Here is a 22,843-nt window from a genome sequence, read left to right on the forward strand (position 1 = left end):
TTTTCCAGGAAGAAGATTATAACATGTTTGTTTGATGTATGAGGTTGACAGGAAAAGTGTTTTTACCGTCCATTGTTTGGTAGTCGCCCAACACTTAGTCCTTGATTGGAAAAAAACACTGTCATCAATGCAAAAGTGCTGGATAATTCCTTTTAACTTTAATCCAAAAATATCAAAACAAAACAGGCACTCATTAGCATTGAAGCAACAAAACCATATTTTAAGTAACTGTTGTCACCACTTCAGTTTTTTTTTTGGCTGCTAATTTTCCTAAGTAGTAGGGCTGCAACTTAGAACTGCTTTGATAGTCGACTAGTAATCGACTATCTTAACGACTAGTTGGAATATAAAGCATTACCATATTCTTTGGACCATAGTGCGCACTGTATTATAAGGCGCAATGCCGATGAGCGGGTCTATTGAGGTCTATTTTCATACAAAAGGTGCACCGGATACAAGGCGCAAAAAAAAGGTCATATGATTTTCTTTCTAAATTTAAAACACTTCTTTGTGGTCTACATTATGTCATGGTATGTCTTTGGTCAAAATGTTGCATAGATTATGTTTTACAGACCATCTTCAAGTCGCTTTCTGACAGTCGCTTCAAGATGCGCCGTTTTGTGGGTGGTCTTATTTACGTGGCTCCACTTCGACAGTGTCTTTTCCTCGTCATCTTTGTTGTACCGGTGTAGCGTGCAAGGACGGGAGTTGTAGAAGTGTCAAAAGATGGAGCTAACTGTTGTAATGACCTTCGGGCTTTACTTAAATCTAACGGAGCAGCATCTCCTTATCCGTGGCTCACTAGTGCAACAGCAACGCCGGAAATGTGTCCCGTGAAAATCCATCTCTCCGGAACTCTCTAATAACTAAAGTTCTGCTGGTGAATTATATAAACCCATTACACCGGTAGTTTTTAGGGCTTCTATAGCAGGTCTCGTGACAGATATAAGTTAGAACTTTACGCTACTTTATATTTGAAATGGTTACAGCGGAGGATGAATGCCCCATAACAAAAAGATAGAGAAAAAGAAGGAGCTTATCGACTACGGTGTCGGCACAGACTACAATGGCGAACGCACGCACATTTTCAGGATTTATGCAAATCCCAAATACACATCAGTAGGAACCAGAAGGTAGGAAAAGTTGATTTTGCATAATATTAAAGAAACAAAACGCCAGATAATATGTCTGCTAATATGTTGAAGCACAGTACGTCTGACTACAGCAGCCATAATGCTCCGACAATTCAATTCATCAAGCAGTGCGGCTTTATAATTTACCAAAGTTGTACTAAAACATTTTGACAGATTTTTGAGCGCCATGTGTAATGTTTTGGTGTTGTTTACTGGCGTCATCTTGCAGTCTACACATATTTCTTATGTGTGACTGCCATCTACTGGTCACACTTATCATTACACCATGTACCAAATAAAATAGCTTCTAGGTCGGTAAGCACAACCAGAATTATTCCGTACATTACATACACACCAGGTTATAAGGTGCACTGTCGATTTTTGTGGCTCTTAATTTGGCCATCAACTTTTAAATTCAGTTTGAAATATTTTTAGGCATGTTCTTACTAACAACAAAGATGACTAATTAATTCATTATTATTTATTTATTCTGTAACTTTGCTGCTCATTGGGCTGTTACAAAAATGTAAATAACTGTTAAACTTTTGTCTATTTAAAAGTGAGGACAGGAAAAATGCAAAATAAAACAGAAATGTTTTTTATGTAAGTAAAAAAGACAGGTAAAATAGCAGCGTTGACAAAAAACAATAAAACAACAAAACTCACTCTCTTAAGGAAACAAACATTTTGTGATGATGCGTTTAAAAAGCTGCATACTGGTATATTATTGATTATTGATTAACTCCTTACTATTTTTAGCACTCTCATAGACTCAATGCACATAATTGTATCATTGAATAATTCCTAACTTTTTAGCTATCTAATAAATTGTATGTTTAATCTTATGATACCAATGCATTGGTTGGTGCCTATAGTTTAGTGCAGTGGTTCTTAACCTTGTTGAAGGTACCGAACCCCAGCAGTTTCATATGCGCATACACCAAACCCTTCTTTAGTGAAAAATAAAATGTTGGTTTTTTTTTCAAATTCAAGACAAAGTTAAATGTTTTTTTACTGGTGCACAAAATGAACCGTGCATGAACATCACCTTGTTCAAAGAACAAAACTAACACAGTGCATGAACTCACAACAAATTACACACCTGCAAATCAGATGGAAAATTAGTTAGTTAGATTAGACTTCTTTTTATTGTCACTCAAATTTGAACTTTGCAGTACAGATAAGAACAAAATTTTGTTGCATTAGCTCATTGTAGTGCAGGATAAAAGAGCAATAAGGTGCAGATATAAATTAATAGATTACTGTACAGATAAATATATTGCACTTTTGCATATGCATCAACGTTTATGGATGTATGTTATATTGTCTTTGTATTCCAGCGAGTTAATTCGTTTTTGGGGGGAATTGAGGGGATTAATATGATGCGTTCAAGAGTCTTACGGCCTGAGGGAAGAAGCTGTTACAGAACCTGGAGGTTCGGCTACGGAGGCTGCGGAACCTCTTTCTAGAGTCCAGCAGTGAAAACAGTCCTTGGTGGGGGTGGGAGGAATCTCTGTAGATTTTTTTAGCCCTGGTCAGGCAGCGGCTTTTTGTGATCTCCTGGATAGGAGGAAGAAGAGTCCTGATGATCTTTTCTGCCGTCCTCACCACTCTCTGCAGAGACTTCCAGTCTGAGGCACTGCAGGCCCCAGTCCAGACAGAGATGCAGTTGGTCAGTAGGCTCTCTATAGTGCCTCTGTAGAATGTGGTGAGAATGGGGGGAGGGAGCTGTGCTCTTTTCATCCGACGCAAAGGTACATTGTTTGGGGGTATTACGCTGATAGGGAGAAGTTTTTATTTACACGATGAGTCGGGTGTGTCTTGACCTCAGCGGCGTAGGCTCTGCCGAACCCCTGAGGCCGACTCACCGAACCCCTAGGGTTCGATCGAATCCAGGTTAAGAACCACTGGTTTAGTTGGTGTGCGTGTGTGCCTGTATACCTGTGTGCTTGTGCATGCCTACGTGTGTGTGTGTGTGTACGCACATGTGATTGACGTTTGTTATTGTGCCTTTCTTTATTTCATTGCAAATTGAGGCTGCTTTAAAAAGTGAAGTACTTGAAACTTTACCTGCCGCACTTTGGCTAAAATGATACTTAAATTAATTTTTCACACAACTTCATCTCTAGCACTAACACTAACACTCTTATCGAGTTGAGAACGCATCCTCCAGATGTCTGACAATCCTCCACTTTCAATACTCCTCTATCAGAGGTATACTGTCATGAAAGCAAGATCTGCTTTGCAAATTGAGCAAGGTATTAATATTTTTAACAAGAATAAAAGGAAATATTCCCACACTTTACATGTTTTCAACCGCGATGTTGATGCGAGTGGCGGTGCTGACTCGCGTCCCTTTCGGAAAAACACGAGTGATGATGTCACGACTAATTCGACAAATTTGTCAGCGACAAATTTTATTGACATTTGTCGACAATGTCGACAAATTGTTGCACCCCAACTGAGTAGTAGTAACCGGTCAAGTTTTTTCAGCATCCCCAGTAAGAAAGCTTGTTGACTTATTTAATTTCACAACTGCCAGTAGTGATCACAAGAGCCCAACTTTGACCCCAATGTGATTTTTAAAATAAAATAAATGTCTTTGTGCATTATTTATCAGATAAAACACCTAAAGCAGTGTCAGTGCTCTGAATCGCACCCAGGCGTCCACTTCCGCTCTTTTGGCACGCTTTGAAGAGGTGGTCTAGGGCCCGGTGTCACTGCATGCCACTGTACACGCACAAACTAGGGGTGTCACAAAATGACCCTAATGTCACCACTCCATAACCAACACAATTCAAAATGAAAATAGAATACAAATACTTACAATATGCTAATGTCAAAGCCTCCGCCGGCTCACTTACAATTATATGTATCACAAAGGCGGGTCGTTTAAACTAATGGCAACGGCGTGTCGTTTAAATTAATGACAACGGCAATGTTGCACAAAATATAAAAAAAGAACGACTCCAGGCAAGAGTGGAAATAGTCTGCTAAATCAGTGAAATTGCAGAAAGTAATACAGCAGAATAGAACTGATGGGACAAGTAAACAGGCCATGGGCTTGAATCAATAGTGTAGTGCAGGCAAGTGGGGGCCACAGGAGAGGGAGGGTGAACATGCCTATTTTTATACTTTTATAATATGCCTTTCACAGTTATTAAACATAATTTAAATGTTGTTTTACACTTTACAAAATACACAAAGCTTACAGTATACAGCAGTTTACTTACAAAACATTTGGTTACACAATTTTTCTTGTCAAAACATCTTCCAATGCTGGAAAATATTGAGCATAATCAATAATGTATTTATGTGACAGCACCCTCTGTAGGAACATTAGATGCAACACTTGTTTTCGCCTGCAGATAGCGCCACCCAACCACTTTTGATTAAATTCAGCATTAAAAAAAAATAATTTAATTTAAAGCAGACAAATACAATTTGTGAATATGCAGGGAAGCAAATGCTGAGCTATTAATTGGCAGGATCTAATCTATGCCCTTATAATGAATGTTTTGTTGTTTCTTACCTTGGTTTATGGACATTTTCCCTAACTGGATTTCTTAATCTTAATTTTATATTTAATCTAATCTTTAAATTAAGGACCCCCATTCTATTCCGTCTCAAGGTAACACCTGAACAGTTTATACTGTAGTTGTTAGTAGAGTTTATCTGTTTCAGTTCTAGCAGATACGACTGCATCTACCGTAATTCTGGCCATTAAATGTGTTTTAAATTTAAAATTTCCTTCGTGAAAACTGAAATATGGAAACCAAAAATGTTGTAGGTCAGAATGAGGACACCCGTTTCCTGCTGGTTTGTGGCGGCCGTTACTAGAAATGTAATTTATACCTGTGCTCCAACCATAACTTGCTGTGCCACGGTGGAGTGTAGAAAAAGTGATTATGCAGTTTGTCCCGCTGGTTTGGATGTTTCCTTGTTGAAAGAATTGCATAAAAAGCCGACTGGTCAATTGGGTCATCGCTCTCAGCCGTGTGACAGGAGCAGATAGTTCAAAAATCCCCATCCAGAATCGAGAAGTTTGTCACTGAATCTGTGAGAAAGAGCCTGTCACAAGCCATTAAACTCCATGAAAGGCCCAGTGGACTGCTGATGGGTTCAGGTCCCTGCTGCCTGGTTAATCTGAATTTGCCTGCCTTTGTCCTTGCCCCTTCATGGACAATGAGCTGATTACAAGGTTGAGCAGCTGCAGGAAGGGTAGTAGAGAGGGAAAAGCGAGGGCATGTAGAGGAGGGGCAGATGCATAGAGGACATGCTGACAGACAGTGATTTCTTGTCTGTATGAACCTATTGAATATATCATTAATTAAAGAATCAGTGTTTTTAAATATTGTTTAGATTAGACATGATTACATCTGTCAGTCAACAGCACATGTGGTTAAGCATTTCAGTTTTACAGCAAAGAGGTTCTGAGAATTATCTTGTCTTAAATCTCTTAAGGCTGCTACATACTACACATCTAAAAAAAAAAATTTAATCTGAAATTATTCTTTGTCTGAAACAGACCCCTTGCGTAAAGATAAATACAGGCATTGAGCAGTTTTGATTGTTATGTGTGTGGTGTGCTGCGATAATAACAACACAGCACAACACACACGTAACGATTCTAGACTCTAATACTCAAAAAACAAAACAAAATAAAAAACATAATATAGCAACCACTATAGCAAGCAGCAATACAGAAGAGGACATACGAGAGGTGGTGGTCTAATTTTGTCAGAAAAATCCCAAAGTCAAATTAAAAATAAGTAAAATAAAAATGTGGAGAAAATTATGAAGATGGCTTTAAAACGATAATCTACTAAGTGAGATAGAGGTGAATATGTTCTCAACGAAGGAGCCCCAATGCTTTTTTAGCTTCTTGATTGGCTACTTAACATACTATGTCGCAATTCACGGAGCGATGACTCGGGCGCTGTCGGCTTTCCCAACCGACATGAAGAGCTTTGGTCATAAATATTTCCAACGTGTTTTGGGGCCAACAATCTGGACAAATTCACTTTTAACACACCTCAGACCCCACAATACAATCTTATTTGACAATTTTATTAGACATAAGATTAGGGATGGTAATTGATAAGATTTCTCCTGTTCCGATTCTACTTTCGATTCTGCTTAACGATTCGGTTCCTTAACGGTTCTCTTGCCAATTCTTATTTGGGAAAAACAGAGAAAAAATGGTGGATTAGCCTCAATTTTGTTGAGTTTAGAGGTAACATGACCTTACAAAGCTTACAGTGAGGTCACATACGTAGCATAGAAGAAAAAAAGGTACTTAAAAAAAAATAAATAAAAAAAAAATTACTAAATAAATATTCTTCTGTAGAATTTAAGAAAACAAATAATGTGGAAATTACACAAGAATGTAACATTTAGTAACATGTGATATTAATTTATTACATACAAAGCTAGATATGTCCAGCCTTTATTGGTTATAATTTTGATAATTGTGGCTAACAGTTCAATCTCAGAAAATGTGGGGTAAGTCAAGATCATCAACATGATAATAAAGGCTTGAGATACCTCACTTTGCATGTAATGAGTTAATATCACATATTAGTTGCACATTTGAAATTAATTGTTGACATGAATGGACTTGTACACGATATTAACATTTTTTGAATTTCACCTGTATAATATAATGACTAAGAGAATCTGGTGGTAGAAAAACATGCAACTTTTCTCTGACTACAATTGACCATTCACCTACCAAAAGTTAGGAGTGTCACTGTGGCAAAAGTGTGCAAGCTTTTGACCACAAATTTAGTCGCTGCTCGGTGACATCCGTCTAGCGGCAGACATGAACTGCGGCAGCCTGCCTCGGAGCCAGTCAGAATCCGTTTCTCATCATGCTCATCTAAATGTGAAAGCATTCATTTCAATTTAACATGTAATAGTGGTAACATGATAGGCGGTGAGTTAGTACCTGTTGTATTCAGATGACGTGCTAGCGTTACTGCTTCAGGGATGCAATCGGAGCAGTTCAAAAACGTGACTTTTATTTATAATTATTTTATGTTGCGTGTTCAAATGTTTCAGCATATTGCTCGTATGTCCTCCTCATGATGAAATAGCAGCCTTATTAATTATAACAAGTTGTGCTTTTGCAATCTTTTCTTGTAAAATGTTATTGTTTGTCCTGACCAGGCACTGCCATTTGGGCAATCTGACGTCACTACGCATGTTGTGTAATGACGTCATCCCCACCCGGAAGAACTATTAAGAGAATTTCTTGACAAAATGGCAAGTGATTCCAAGGAATTAATACACTGGGAAGTGTTCGATTCGCAACCCCAACATAAGATAATCAGGCATTCGCTGTCTTTGGTCAGACAGTAATCAACACCACCTGGTCTTTTTGTGTGTACCTCACGCTAGTGTTGTGTTTGCATTTTTTCTCCTGTGTGTGTTTGGGTTTGTTCTTAGTCCAATAAATGCAAGGTTGTTTATTAGAGATTCTAACATTTATACCAGGGATACAAATCACAGGATTATTTGCAATACAATATTAGCCAAAAATAGGGATAATTTCATGATGTCAGTGGTTATGTTACAATCTATATACAGTTCGATAAAATCAGTTCATTTGTCTGTTTAAAACATTCAGCCTTCATTTTACAAGGTTGTTGGCTCTTGTTTTATTTAAAAAAGTAATATTGGTCAAAATTGCGTTGTTTTGAGTCTTTGCGCTTCATTCAAAAAAATCATCTTTGTTATTATCGCGGTAATCTGTATTGGGGCTGTGTTGAAAATGTGTTGAGTAAAGCTTTCCATCATTGTTGGGACACGGTTAATGGCTTTTCTTAATACCGCCGTGAACCGTGTCCCAACGATGTTGGTCATCTACACTGGTGCAACGCCCCTTTAGGAGCAAACAATGCAATATTAATTTGATTTTGATGTATTGTCCCAACCCTAGTCTACTTGTCACCATTTGTCTACATGTGTCTATGCTTGTAGTGGCTCCAGTTCAAACTTGACCCTGAACATCATAAGCGGTAGAAAGTAATGAATACAGACAGACATATAATGCATACATACATCAGCAGGACCTGAATAAAAATTAACGAGAGCAATACAAATATCACCAAACTTACTCACACGTAATGGGTGTTTTGAATAGAAGGGAACACAAACTATTTATTGAAACACTCTGTGTGTGTTTATTTTTTAAGAGCCAAGTGACGGACACTAATCGAAGACTGCAAGAAGCTGGGAGAGAGGTAAGCGCTCGTATGTCGTACTGTAATCTTTTGCTCATCGTACCATATGCTTGTTGTTGCTTAGAAAGATGTCGAAAAAGCTTGTCTCCAAATTCTACATTTGCAGCTTTGTGTCATGCAGACCTTTCTCTCTCTGCTTCCGTCTGCTCCAACATTTCACCCTCTTCACCGTGCTCGCTTCTATAAACAGTAGTTCATCCTCCGTTCATTCCGCTTCAAAAAGATAAGGTTGTGAATCCTCATTTGTCCAAAAATAGTCGTCACAGTTGTCTATTACCAAGTCTGCCATGATTAGAACACACTTGTGTTTGAATCCGTAAGTAGGAACGCAAGTTTTTGCTGGAAGTGACATTGCGCTGCTATGGAAATGGAAATCAATGCGCGGAAGAAGTAACTTCAGGCAATGACTAATCAAAATGATGAAAATACGGTAAATATCGAACATATTACATATTGTTATAAACGTGTCTGTTACTACATTGAATATATACTTGCAGTGTGTATATAAAACGTTGATGGAGAGTTTTGAAGTTGTTTTAAAGGGTTTTGAAGGCTACAACACTGACTCCTATTAGCCGTATCTTCCAAGCGTTTTTATCATCTTTAAAATCCTACACGTGTGTTCTTGTGTCTTATAATGATTGTGAACGATAGGCAAAATAAAATAAAAATGCACTTCGCCTGTCAGGCTTGTCCCTGACAGTTTGGTTAAGTTTTAGTTTTTCCTCTGTGTTTGTTTTATTTCCTGTCAGCACTCTTATTTTGGTTCAGTTTCCTGTTTGTGTCTCTGAGTGCTGTCCCCTCAGCTGTGGCTGATTGGCACCTGGCCACACCTGGTGTCAATCAGCCAGCTGCTATTTATACCTGCCCTGCCCTCCAGTCACTGCTGGATTATTGTCATTGTCGATGTCATCACTACCTGTCGTTATAGCTACTACCTGTCGTGTCTACTACTTGTCGTTGTTTGCGGTAAGCTGTTCCTGTTAGCTATTTGTAGTTTGCTTTCTCCTAGCTCTTTTGTTTCGTGTTTTCTTGTTAGCCATTAGCTGTTTCCAGTTTTTTCTGTTTGCTGGTTCCTGTTTTCAGTTTTGGCTATTCCTAGTTTCTGGTTTGTGTTTTTTCCTTTATTTGATGGACATTAAATCATGTTTTCTCGCTCAATGCCTGCCGTCATCTCTGCATCTTGGGGTTCGTCACCTACTCCACCTTACATCCCCTTTAAGTGTATACCATATCTACATATGCATGTTAAATTGTCCCTAAAGGCTTCTAACAATGTGTCACAATTGTTTCTGGGCTCAGACCAATTAGGAATAGTTACTATTAATGTCATATACTTGATTTATATTCAGACTGTCATTCAGGAGCTTTTTGGACTGAAAACACGTCAAAGGGCTTAGCTACACCTTAGAAGAGTCAATAGCATGGCTACGGGGTTGAGTCAGTGTACTGTACTTTGCAATATACAAGACTTGCACTTTGATTGAAGACTCTTGCTTCTTCTTCTTCTTCTTCTTCAACATGTTAGAAGGAAGAATGGGACATGACTACACCTAAAACTAGTCAGCCATATGATGCCTTTAATTAAAGTTACATTGGTAGTGACAAATACTGTCTCAAATGTGTTGTTACAGTATATGTTTAAATAGAGCAGGTATTACAGCTGAATTATCTTAAATGCAGGTAAAGGTCAGTTTATCGTTCAGAGTACAATTACAGTTGATGTATTTCTCGTTATTCTTCTCGTGTTCTTGCTGTCAGGTAACAGCCCAGACAGAGGAGGTGATTCGCTGTCGGATACAACAGCGGAACATGACCACCACTGTGGAGAAACTCCAGCTCTGTATACCAGGTAGCACATTAAAATTAGTGTGTAGTCATTTTACCTTAACACAAAACACACCTAACAGAATCATTTGAATGATAGACAGCCTTTTTTTTTTTTTTTTACACAAAATTGCATTGTTGTCATTTACATGGCCCATTCTGTATTACCTACCTTACAGATTGACCGACCCAGGCGCTTGTTGGTACCGCTGTAATATAATCAGAAACAGTGGTTAATTTAAGAGATAGTTATGTTTCCAGGTTTTCATGATTCTTTGAATTGAATGGACCTGTATTTTTTATGTAAGACAGACTGTAAGTAATTCACTTAAGATGGTCAGAGACGGACATTTGTTATGAACCTCATACATTTTTGACACGGCATACATGTTAAAACAGCAGGATATTGTCTGTGTTATAATTTTTGCTTCTTAACCAAAAACCTCTTTCTTTTTGTTATTTTTGCCTTATGCAGTTCTAGAAATGTATAGCAAACTAAAGGAACAGCTGGAATCAAGAAGGTATTCAATTTTCCTTCCTTTTTAAATAATTTTTTGTGTGTGTACTACCGTTTGAAAGATGTCTTTGTATGTATAGCTCACAAATATTTTATTTATTTTATTTTATTTTATTGCAATGTGTGGGAAAATCCAGAAGAATGGTGCAATAGATTGTGGTCATCCACAACCAAGTAGTGTTTTCAAGTAATCTCTGCTATGTTTGTTTTCTTTGAACTTCATTTTTACCCCATGAACTTCTTGGTCAGAAAATAATGACCCTTTTTTGTTATGTTCTGTGTATCAAAGGCCGTCACTGGCAAGACAATTGACCCTCAGTGTGCAGTTGTTTTTAACAAGGCCCCCTCGACACTGTCCTGCCAAGACCCGCTGTCAATATTAGGCAATTAGACCCTGTTGGCTGCAATGGAGGACATATGTTTACATACTGTACTGTATGTGTTTGGGGAGGGAATTCCACTCTGTTACTTTTGGAATTGGTAGGGTCTTGTATGGATCAAATGTGTATCATTGTTATTATCTATACTGGATGTCATTGCTGGCCAGGTCACAGTCCTGCCATTTGTTGTCTTTGTTATTTATTTCCTGGTGCACTGCATTCTAACAGACCTTTTCACTGAAGAGTTTATGAGGCTGTCTTCTGTTTATGTGTGTACAACACATTTTACACTCACTGACCGACCAATTAGATCCTTCACAGCCTGCCTATCAGCCTAATGATGGGAGCTCAGCACACTGACCTGAGCCTGAACCCCTTAGATTTTTTGCACACTACCAAAGACCACATTTTGTAACAGATTAATCTAAAACTGAAAACACACTAAAAACCAGAGATTTAAGTGTTAAAGTTTGAGTTGTTAAAGTTTAATCTCAACAACCAAAGTACTTCAACACGGGGTCGGCGTAAGTAGTGCAGGGGGGTTGTGAAACGCTTTTCATTTTTTACCCACAATTTTGTCTTTAGAACACACTGCCATTGATCCAGCGTACTGTAGTGAACCGATTAATGGAGACTGATGACGTCTTTCAGTCAGAAATGCGCACATTCAGCGAAACACAAACGTTCTTTCAATCAGGGCACTGGTGTATTCACCTGACCTTCCAACAAGGAGGACTTTCCCCGATCACTTTTGTGTCCTTAACAAAGCTATGTCAGGTTTCTTGTCATTGGCCAAGAGGCCATTCTTAGCAAGCAGCTCATTTACTGGATGTTCAAGTGTTTTGATCAGAAAAATGGATCGTTTTTGTAACACGACATTAAAACATAGGCAGAAGAGAGGTAAGCCCATCCGTCACCTCAGAATGTTAACAAGGTACCTTAAGGACAAGTTCAATTTAAAATACAATTTAATATAAGATATACAGTACAGATAATGGGTTCCCCGCTCTCTTTATCCATTAGTTTGACGGTCTTTGGCCTGTAATATGTTGAAGACCCCTGCTCTGAACAGATTTCAAGTCCACATGCCTCTAGAAACGCTTCATCTATTTGTGTACTTGTTTAAACAATGTTTGTGTGAGTAAAACACAATTTAAATTGTATCTTAAAAGTGGACATTTTTTGGTTTTAAATTAAACACTCAAAGACGCAATTTAAGTAAGGCGTGTGTGCATGCATATAGTGTTACAGGCATTATTGTGGGTTTGTATAAATGGTTTTAGTTTTAAAACAGATCTCGTGTTAAGTTCTGAAGCAATACCATTTGCCCCCACAGATACTACGCTGCACTGAAAACCATGGAGCAACTGGAGAAGGTCTACATCCCCCGGTAGGATTTTTAATATACAGTATTCGTATGAGTCTTGTTGGAATACTCTACTGCACTTTGGAACATTGTCTGCAGGATAGGAAGCTGAAAAGCTGATTATTTTAACAGTCTACTAGCCAAGAGCAAATTTGGTATCAATAGTAATAGATAGTAGTAGTAATAGTTACAGGGGCAGTATTGGCCATACCAATACCTACAATTTTCAAGATTATTAAATGATTTTTGATCACGGTTATAATTAGACAAAAACACAGGATGGCGGTTTTTGACCTTAAAGCCATCCTGTGTCTAGGGACTTGTTTCCTAAGTTTGTTTACAATAACAAAAAAGACAAAAACGTTTTTGATGGTAGCGGTGGTACAGACCCAATACTATACTACTTGGTATCGTTTCTGTCTATTTGTATCAATCCGTCCACCTTTGTTTACATTTAAGAGCTCTAGCTTGCATTTAGCATATCCTCCTACGGTGTGTAGTGTAGCATTCCTCGTCCTCACAGGATGATACTTTTAAGAAACTTAGTTTACCAGTACATGCCGCAATGGAGGTGAGGGTTACTGATTTAAAAGGAATTTTGCACTGTGGAGGGTTGTTAGCAGCTAATGAGGACGGCCCATTCCCTTGTTGCTGTTCGACGTGGGACACAGCTAGAATGTGTCCTATGTAAAGTTAATATTCAATGTTTAATGCCATAATCTGTCAATTGCAGCTCCAACACAGAACCAATCAGCCAAAGGATAAAGCACGTGTTTGAGTTAGTTATGGCTATTCATTCATATTTATTAATGCTATGGCCAGTGTCCTATGTTGGATTTGTTGTTATTCTCCAAGGTTTTGTGTTTACTTCTGTTTCTAGCGCTCTTTGCCATGCAATTTTTGTTGAAGGGGGCGTTTGATCTAACGCACCGGTTTTGTCGATTAGTGTCTCCACCTGCCACCGCCACTAATCACTCCGCTTCACAGTACCGTATGTTTCGGAGTATAAGTCGCTCCGGAGTATAAGTCGCACCGGCTGAAAATGCATAATAAAGAAGGAAAAAAACATATATAAGTCGCACTCGAGTATAAGTCACATTTTTGGGGGAAATTTATTTGATAAAATCCAACACCAAGATTAGACTTTTGAAAGGCAATTTAAAATAAATAAAGAATAGTGAACAACAGGCTGAATAAGTGTATGTTATATGACGCATAAATAACGAACTGAGAACGTGCCTGGTATGTTAATGTAACATATTATGGTAAGAGTCAGTCAAATAACTATAACATATAGAACATGCTATACGTTTACCAAACAATCTGTCACTCCTAATCGCTGAATCCGATTAAATCTTCTTCCTCGGTGTCGCTTCTAAACAACTCTGCCTACTCCCATGGTAGACAATGCGCCGCTTCCTCTTGTCGTTTTCTGCTGCAGATTTCACTACGTCCAGCTTGTAACCTGCAGTATATGATTTCCTTTTCGGTGCCATTTTTGTTCAGCCCTTCTCAGTTTTTATAAGTTACCGCCAATGTTGAAATGATCCATTTTCATAGGTACAGAAGTAGTAGCAGGGAGCATCTTTTTTTTCACAATGCACTTCTGCCATGACCCGCCCCCGCCAAATTTTTATTGGTTGCCGTGTGTGTGACGATTGCTGATATACGCCTCGTCTCTTACGTGAATTAGATAACTAATATTATTTGATATTTTACGGTAATGTGTTAATAATTTCACACATAAATCGCTCTAGAGTGTAAATCGCACCCCCGGCCAAACTATGAAAAAAACTGCGATTTATAATCCGAAAAATACGGTATATGTCTGTCACCCTGCCAGTCATTGGAGGGTTTTTGTTCGCTCCACGCGACAGTTACGCGTCTTCCTTGCTACACCTACACTTGTTTTTTGCCACTGGCGACAGTTATGTTCGTTTGTCACCCTTTGTCTGTACTACGGTTAAGTGTATTTTGCTAACCACTCACTGCGACCTTCGTTCGAGTTCGTTTTATGCTATGCTAAGTTTTGCCTGGAGCTTTCGTGCGCCTCTGAGCGGCATGGCTCTTTTTGTATTTTTGCCTTCTCGTTGAGGATTAACATTTTCTTACCTGCATACTGCTCTTCTGCCTGTTCTTTCCGCATCCTGCGGAACACAACCTTCGCTACCATGCGAGCCGAACGGGGCAGCCAGCACTGATCATTTTTATGATCTCTTGATATAGGCTGCATTTATATGTTGCATTGTTTTTAATCATTGTTGCTTCATTTTGTCTTATACAGAGTTAGCCAGTACAGGTTCTGTCAGATCATGGCTGAAAACCTGCCCATTCTGAGAGAGGAGATAAAGGAGATCTCAATGTCTGACCTGAAGGACTTCTTGGAGAGCATAAGAAAACATTCAGACAAAGTTGGAGAGACTGCTATGAGACAGGTGCGTGGATTGTACTTTTTTTGCCCACAACACTGTACTGTAGAAATGTTGGGTCATAGAGGTGATGGTGTGTGTCCCTCCAGGCACAACAACACAGGACCTTTAACAGTGCCGTAGTGAGGCAGGCCGGTGTAGGCCACTACACTAAGCCTTTGTACTCCCTCAACGGACAAACACACACGCACAACAGTCACACGATGGATGATGATGCAGAATATGACGACTATGCCGATGATGAGGTGCTTTTTGTGTAATTTGTTGCATGAATTACATAATTATGACTCTTATTCAAACAAAGCTACACTTTTACTGTTATGATTATTATTCATAAACAAGCATTATATAATTGTTCACTTACTTTTTTTTATTTATTATTGACTGCCTACTTAAGGAGCAACACAGTTGAATAAAAAAAAAAATCATGTATTTTTACCTTTAACAGATTCTTACAGCTCAAGACCTTGTAGACTTCTCACCTGTTTACAGGTGTTTACACATCTATACTGTGCTGGTAGGTTTACCACCAACAAATTCAATTTTAGTTTAAGATTTGTTTCAGAGTATCAACATACCTTATATTTGTTGGTCTGCAGGGAGACCGAGAAACATTTGAAAATTATTACAGGAAGCAGAGGAAAAAGCAGGCCAGGCTTGTTCTACAACCACAGGCGAATATGGTAAGTAAGAGCAAATGAGGCAGAAGGAAAAACCTGTGATCTCCATGGTGAAATTGTGAAGATGTACCCCACCTGTTCCCCTAAGACGGGGGTCGGCAACCCGCGGCTCGAGAGCCGCATGCGGCTCTTTAGTGCCGCCCTTGTGGCTCCCTGTGGCATTTTCAAAAATGTATGAAAATGGAAAAAGATGGGGGGAAATACATTTTTTGTTTTAATATTGTTTCTGTAGGAAGAAAAACATGACACAAACCTTCCTAATTGTTAGAAAGCCCACTGTTTAATATGTTTGTGTTTATGCCTCACTAGTGAGAGTTTTTGGCAAGCGCCTATTTGTCCTACTAATTTCGGCGGTCCTTGAACTTGCTGTAGTTGTGTGGACTGTGACGCAGCAGTTTGTTTGCATGTATAACTTTTTCCGACGCTGCCACAGAAAGACGTAACTTATGCCACTCCTTCTTTGTCTAATTTTGTCTACCAAATGTTTTATGCTGTGTGTGAATGCACAACGGTGAGCTTTGTTAATGTTATTGACTTGTTGGAGTGCCTAATCAAGCATATTTTTGTTAATCGATGCTAACATGCCATTAGGCTAGTTGTATGTACACATTGCATCATTATGCCTCATTTGTAGGTATATTTGAGCTTATTTAATTTCCTTTACTTATGTCCTCTGTGTATTTAATTCATATTTGCATGTCTCATGACACCTTATCTGTATGTAATATTGGCTGCATTTATGATAGTCTGTGTGCCATGTTGTTCCAGACCACAGCAAACTAGCTTGCAAAGACAGCCTGCCGTTTCCTTTAACTTAAACACACATATCTATACTTTTGGACATTCTAAGCCAGTAATTTTCAGGAGTTATCTCACCCTCTGAGAAGCTTCCATTTTACTAAAGTTTTCCAATGTTGTAAAAATGTGTACACTAAATATTAGGGTAAATTTAAACATTTCTGTCAACAAAGATTTGCGTCAGCCTGCACCACATTTTGATAGTAGGCTAAAATAGCTAATATAGACATTTAAATCATGTGTTGCCTTCATTATAACACGTATATAAGGCATTTAATTGTTTGCGACTCCAGACAGATTTGTTGTTTGTATTTTTGGTTCAATATGGCTCCTTCAACATTTTGAGTTGCCGACCCCTGTCCTAGGATAAGCGGCACAACCAATAATATTCAAATGACATATAAAAACAACACTATCACTTTTGTGCCAGACATTTAGACACAACACACACCTACAATCAAGTACAATAAACCCATGTGTGCATTTATAATGTCCTTATTAGGCTGTAGACCAGCATGGTGGCGGGATTGTCTCCTGCTCTCCAGTGACCCTAATGAGTACAGGCGGTATAAAGATGTGTATGGATGTACACCCCAGTTCAAAAGTCGGGTCACTTTGCTTAGTAGTAAATTAGTCATCTCCCAACTTGATGGTATTGTTTTATAATTCACACACAAACACACACACATACACCCCTCTCCCCTCCCCCATCCCAAACGTTGTTACATTTGTGCTGGTTTGTCCTGTCAAAAAACAATTGTGGTATTAATATTTCGGGCTACGTTTAAACAACAAAAAAGTAATTGCATTAAAACTATAATAGCACAATTTTTTTTGACAGCTCAAACCAGCACATATGTGTGGAACAAGTTTGGTGAAATGTGGACAATCATGTGGGTGACCTTACTGGTCAGAATATGTACTTTAGCATTACTTAAAGGCCTACTGAAATGCGATTTTCTTATTCAAACGGGGATAGCAGGTCCATTCTATGTGTCATACTTGATCATTTCGCGATATTGCCATATTTTTGCTGAAAGGATTTAGTAGAGAACATCGACGATAAAGTTTGCAACTTTTGGTCGCTGATAAAAAAGCCTTGCCTCTATCGGAAGTAGCAGACGAGTAGCGTGACGTCACAGGTTGTGGAGCTCCTCACATCTGCACATTGTTTACAATCATGGCCACCAGCAGCGAGAGCGATTTGGACCGAGAAAGGGACGATTTCCCCATTAATTTGAGCAAGGATGAAAGATTTGTGGATGAAGAAAGTGAGAGTGAAGGACTAGAGGGCAGTGGGAGCGATTCAGATAGGGAAGATGCTGTGAGAGGCGGGTGGGACCTGATATTCAGCTGGGAATGACTAAAACAGTAAATAAACACTACACATATATATACTCTATTAGTCACAACACAACCAGGCTTATATTTAATATGCCACATATTAATACCGCATAACAAACACCTCCCCCCTCCCGTCCATATAACCCGCCAATATAACTCAAACACCTGCACAACACACTCAATCCCACAGCCCAAAGTACCGTTCACCTCCCCAAAGTTCATACAGCACATATATTTCCCCAAAGTCCCCAAAGTTACGTACGTGAGACTTTTTGAGACTTTTATTAGTAGGTTGCACAGTGAAGTACATATTCCGTACAACTGACCACTAAATGGTAACACCCGAATAAGTTTTTCAACTTGTTTAAGTCGAGGTCCACTTAAATTGATTCATGATACAGAGATATACTATCATATATACTATCATCATAATACAGTCATCACACAAGATAATCATCAGGGTGTATACATTGAATTACTTACGTGACATGCACATAGCGGCACGCACGTACGGGCAAGCGATCAAATGTTTGGAAGCGTACTCACGGTACCGTGTCTGCGTATCCAACTCAAAGTCCTCCTGGTAAGAGTCTCTGTTGTCCCAGTTCTCCACAGGCTAATGGTAAAGATTGACTGTCATCTTTCGGGAATGTAAACAATGAAACACCGGCCGTGTTTGTGTTGCTGAAGTCGGCAGCAATACACCACTTCCCTCCTACAGCTTTCTTCTTTGCTGTCTCCATTGTTCATTGAACAAATTGCAAAAGATTCACCAACACAGATGTCCAGAATACTGTGGAATTTTGCGATGAAACAGACGACTTAATAGCTGGCCGCCATGCTGTCTCAAAATGTCCGCGACGTCACGCGCTGACGTCATCATACCGAGACGTTTTCAGCAGGATATGTCACGCGAAATTTAAAATTGCACTTTAGTAAACTAACCCGGCCGTATTGGCATGTGTTGCAATGTTAAGATTTCATCATTGATGTATAAACTATCAGACTGCGTGGTCGGTAGTAGTGGGTTTCAGTAGGCCTTTAAAAACGTTATCAGCACAAATGGAAATTTTTACAGCACAAACGGTGTACAAACCAACGGCAGTGGCATTTCAATATTTGCAATAACAAGGGGTGCCATCTTCACACAAGAAGCATCGTACACTGGGCACCAGGCATCGCAGGCACATAGTGAAAATGTACCCCACACACTCTATGAAAGTCAGCTAGCAATTTTCTCAATGCTACAAAAATTGTATAAGCTAGTTACTTTGAATTTCACATGTGCTTGCAGCTATTTTTGTTGACAGTGTGTGCTTGTTTTGTGTTTGCAGCATGAAACAGTTGAGGGATATAGACGATACTTCAATCAGATTGTTGGGTAAGGTGCTTTTCCAAAATCACAGCATATTGGATCTAATTTACTGTAACTCTGAGTTTTTTAAACGGAATGGCTTTGTGATCATGGTAAAATTAGTTAGGATGACTTCTTTGTTCATTAGGTTCTTTGTTGTGGAGGACCATATCCTCCATGCCACCCAGGGCCTGGTGACGAGAGCTTACACTGATGAGCTATGGAATATGGCTCTCTCAAAGATCATCGCTGTGCTACGCACGCACTCTGTAGGCTTCCACACACACTTGCATTAATGCACACACACCAGCAGGGAGTTGTATGTGAATGCAGATAAGACTGTTGAGAGTTAATTGAGATAATAGAGGTTTCTTTTCATCCTAGAAGAGGCTTCTTTCACTAGCATTCACACGCACACACAAAACACTGCAGAGGTCAGCACACCCACCAACACTAATGATGAGAAGGGGTCAAAACACACATGCACTTGCAGCCAAAGAAGAGGTCATTGGGGCCTTAATGAGAGACAGATTGCCACAATAACAGCAGATTAAGATGGCATATTCCTGACTGCTGGGCTCCAGTCACTTGTAAATGGGCGAGAGGATTATGCTAACAGGCCAGAGAATGGGACGCACAGTGTGGGGTTAGACTGACAAAGAGCGCAGGTCTCCCCCCCCAGCTAGGGGAGCCAGGAGCCCCTTTTTTGGGCTATGACGCAGGCAGCTCCACATTTACAATTATTACATGGTAAACCAACAGGGAGGGTCTTTCCTTGTACTGTAGATGAGTTGGAGTATTTTAACCACCATATCTATAGATTACAATTATAAAATACTATTGATTTTCTTCTATTTTGTAGTATTAATTATAGCTTGATTTTGGAGGACCTTATCTTTTTCTTCTGTACACATGGGCTAGACGGAGCAAAATATGTACACTACACTACAATTCTTGCTATACTTTAAGATGTATACCAGTGCTTTGATTTGCTGCTGGTAATTGTACTCCCCAGCTGGTTAGTTTTTGTCCCCGTTTGTGTCTAAATAAACAGAGGCGGGCCAGTGCTGCTTCATGTCAAATCTCAGGCCTTGTCCATTCTACTCATTGATTTACACACTCCAGTGTTTGACAGGATCCTTGAATCAGGGGTTACCAAACTTAGTAGTGGTACCTCAAAGCTCATAAATCATTCTGCACTATAGACAATTGGAGGGACTCTCTCTAACTTGACCCTTTCCAAAATCTTCTTTGCTATTTGTTTCACGGTACTCCAGCGAACATTTTTAGTATTGTGCCAACAATAAGCAATGCAACAAGAATGGTTTAATAATACAGCTACTGATTTGTTTCTTCTTTCAGTCATACTGCGAGGATCCAGACTTGGTCCTAGAGCTGAAGAACCTTATTGTTATCTTTGCTGACACACTACAGGTTGTCAATTTTTATCATGACTAAGGTTCATTACTAAACATTATGTGACTTATTTCTGTGTTTCTATATTTGTATATGAAGGGTTTTGGCTTCCCTGTGAATCGGCTCTTTGACTTGCTGTTTGAGGTCAGAGACCAGTACAATGAAACTCTGCTGAAGAAATGGGCACTGGTATTCAGGTGGGATTGAACAATGTTCTGTTTATCTATACTTTTTTTTTTGTCCCCTTTAAGTGCAAGACATACCTGGAAGAAAGTACTTATTTCAAGTTCCCAACTTACATTAAAATGTAAAAGCGCATCATCTTTGCAACAGAGTGCGACACAATGTTTAAAAAAACTAACTTGTATTTTATCAAGGAAAATAGCCCTATGCCAAATGTGACCTGGTGAAGAAAACCTTGTTGGCAAAAAGAAGTCAGATATTTTTGCGGTTGGTCACAGAAGATACTTTGTTTAGAGAAACTGTCGCAAAGCAGAATTTTCCCAATTTTTTTTTTGGCAGTAGGAATTATGTTTTAGAGTCATAGTCTCTGCATTTATCTGCCTCAAAAAACATTAAGTCAAGAATAATGTCAAGCTTAATTTTAGTCTCCATCCATCCATTCATCCTTTTTCTACCGCTTATCCCTTTCGGGTTCGCGGGGGTGCTGGAGCCTATCTCAGCTGCATTCGGGCGGTAGGCGGGGTACACCCTGGACAAGTCGCCACTTCATCACAGGGCCAACACAGATAGACAGACAACATTCACACATTAGGGCCAATTTTACTGTTGCCAATCAACCTATCCCCAGGTGCATGTCTTTAGTCTCATCTGACCATATCATGTTCTTCCAAGTCGAAGTCATTCAGGTATTCATTGCCAACTTATATTTACATAGGGATGTGAAATGATTGCGTTATTTGCGATTCATTAATTACAGTTGTATTTAAAGTATGGAATGACCAGCCTTGGAGGATGTTCATTTAGTTGCTTAATTTTGTAGAAAGAAAACAGGTAACAGATATGACACAAAACTACAGTCGTTTCAAACAGCAACTTTCTAGCTTTAGGAAATGCTAAAAGAAATCAAAAATATAAATTGTGATAGTAACAGTTACATTTTTAGATCAACCAGAGTAAAAAAGATATGTAATTCCTCAATTCCGAGTAAAAATTGATCAGAATCAGAATCAGAAATACTTTATTAATCCCTGAGGGATCAATGCATTTATATTTTCAACACAATTAATTATAGAATTATGTAAAACAAAAAAAACACTACAACACACCACTAGTACTTTGTTGCACCACCTCTGGCTTATATAACAGCTTGCAGTCTCTGAGGTTTTAACATATTGAGTGACCAACTGTACTCTTTGTACTGTCATTGGTCCAGATTCTAGAAACAGTTTTATATTACAACATTGCGTGATGATTTACCTTCTTGAAGAGGGTTGATAATCTTCTCCTTTTGTTTCAACTGACATCTCTGGTATTCATGTCAATCCACCTGGTGCAAAGGCTCTTTAAGATATTAACACTTATTTTTAACTGCAGACCAATGAACAAAATAAATCTGATGGAGGTGTTAGCTTTGGAAATGAAAATGTATAGGGTGATACTGACTACCACTATTTATAGTCTTCATTGAAATTTGCTATTTGAAATGGATTATAGTTTTGTGTCATGTCTGTTCTCTGTTTTTTTTTCTACTAAATCAAACAACTGAATGAACACTCTCCAAGTCTGGTGATTCCATAATTGGAGAATGCCGAGTCAAATACAATACTGTTGTCTGTAACTGTATTTCTACTTGTTATTTTAGTCGGGTCATTTTATTTTATGAGCAAAGGTAAAACATTATCGTGCAGTGTGGAATTAGAGTCAAAGCTTGTTCACAATGAGTTTGCCACACTTTCTACAAGGTGTTCACATTGGAGGAAATCTGCTAAAACTGGCACATTTTGGGAGTATTATTATGACTCTCAGAACACAAATGCACGTCTCTATCCTTGAGTGCCTAACATAAGCTGCTTCTTTTTTTTCTATTTGTGTCTGTACAGTTACTACTTTTACTAACTACCCATCGTGGGCTTCTTAAATTTGAAATGTGCAAAATGTGCTTTTGTCAAATTGTAATACACAGAATGCAAGATTGTAATGTATCATGAGTATCGTTTAAGCAATGAACTATATATTTCTGCAGGGAGATCTTCGAAATGGATAACTACAGTCCCATACCTGTCGAAACAGAAGAGGAGTATAAACTGGTAGTCAGCCGTTTTCCCTTCCATGATGCTGAGGTAGAAAAGGTATTAAAATAAACCAATTGTGCATGAACACAAGTGGATT

General features: G+C 38.8%; 1 protein-coding gene across 4 annotated transcripts in view; it reads left to right on the forward strand.

Annotated features, from left to right (window-relative positions):
* Positions 1–22,843, forward strand: part of exoc6 (exocyst complex component 6) — a 76,746-nt gene that overhangs the window by 14,560 nt on the left and 39,343 nt on the right. For all 4 annotated transcript variants that reach the window (XM_061967135.2, XM_061967136.2, XM_061967138.1 and 1 more), the window contains exons 3-15: positions 8,333–8,380; positions 10,142–10,232; positions 10,683–10,728; positions 12,441–12,494; positions 14,755–14,905; positions 14,989–15,144; positions 15,348–15,416; positions 15,499–15,582; positions 19,056–19,102; positions 19,224–19,344; positions 20,438–20,509; positions 20,591–20,688; positions 22,698–22,803. In XM_061967135.2, coding sequence (XP_061823119.1) covers positions 8,333–8,380; positions 10,142–10,232; positions 10,683–10,728; positions 12,441–12,494; positions 14,755–14,905; positions 14,989–15,144; positions 15,348–15,416; positions 15,499–15,582; positions 19,056–19,102; positions 19,224–19,344; positions 20,438–20,509; positions 20,591–20,688; positions 22,698–22,803 — 1,143 coding nt within the window. The remainder of the gene's footprint in view (positions 1–8,332; positions 8,381–10,141; positions 10,233–10,682; positions 10,729–12,440; positions 12,495–14,754; positions 14,906–14,988; positions 15,145–15,347; positions 15,417–15,498; positions 15,583–19,055; positions 19,103–19,223; positions 19,345–20,437; positions 20,510–20,590; positions 20,689–22,697; positions 22,804–22,843) is intronic.

The sequence above is a fragment of the Nerophis lumbriciformis genome, linkage group LG11, assembly GCF_033978685.3.
Source record: "Nerophis lumbriciformis linkage group LG11, RoL_Nlum_v2.1, whole genome shotgun sequence".
Lineage (NCBI taxonomy): Eukaryota > Metazoa > Chordata > Actinopteri > Syngnathiformes > Syngnathidae > Nerophis > Nerophis lumbriciformis.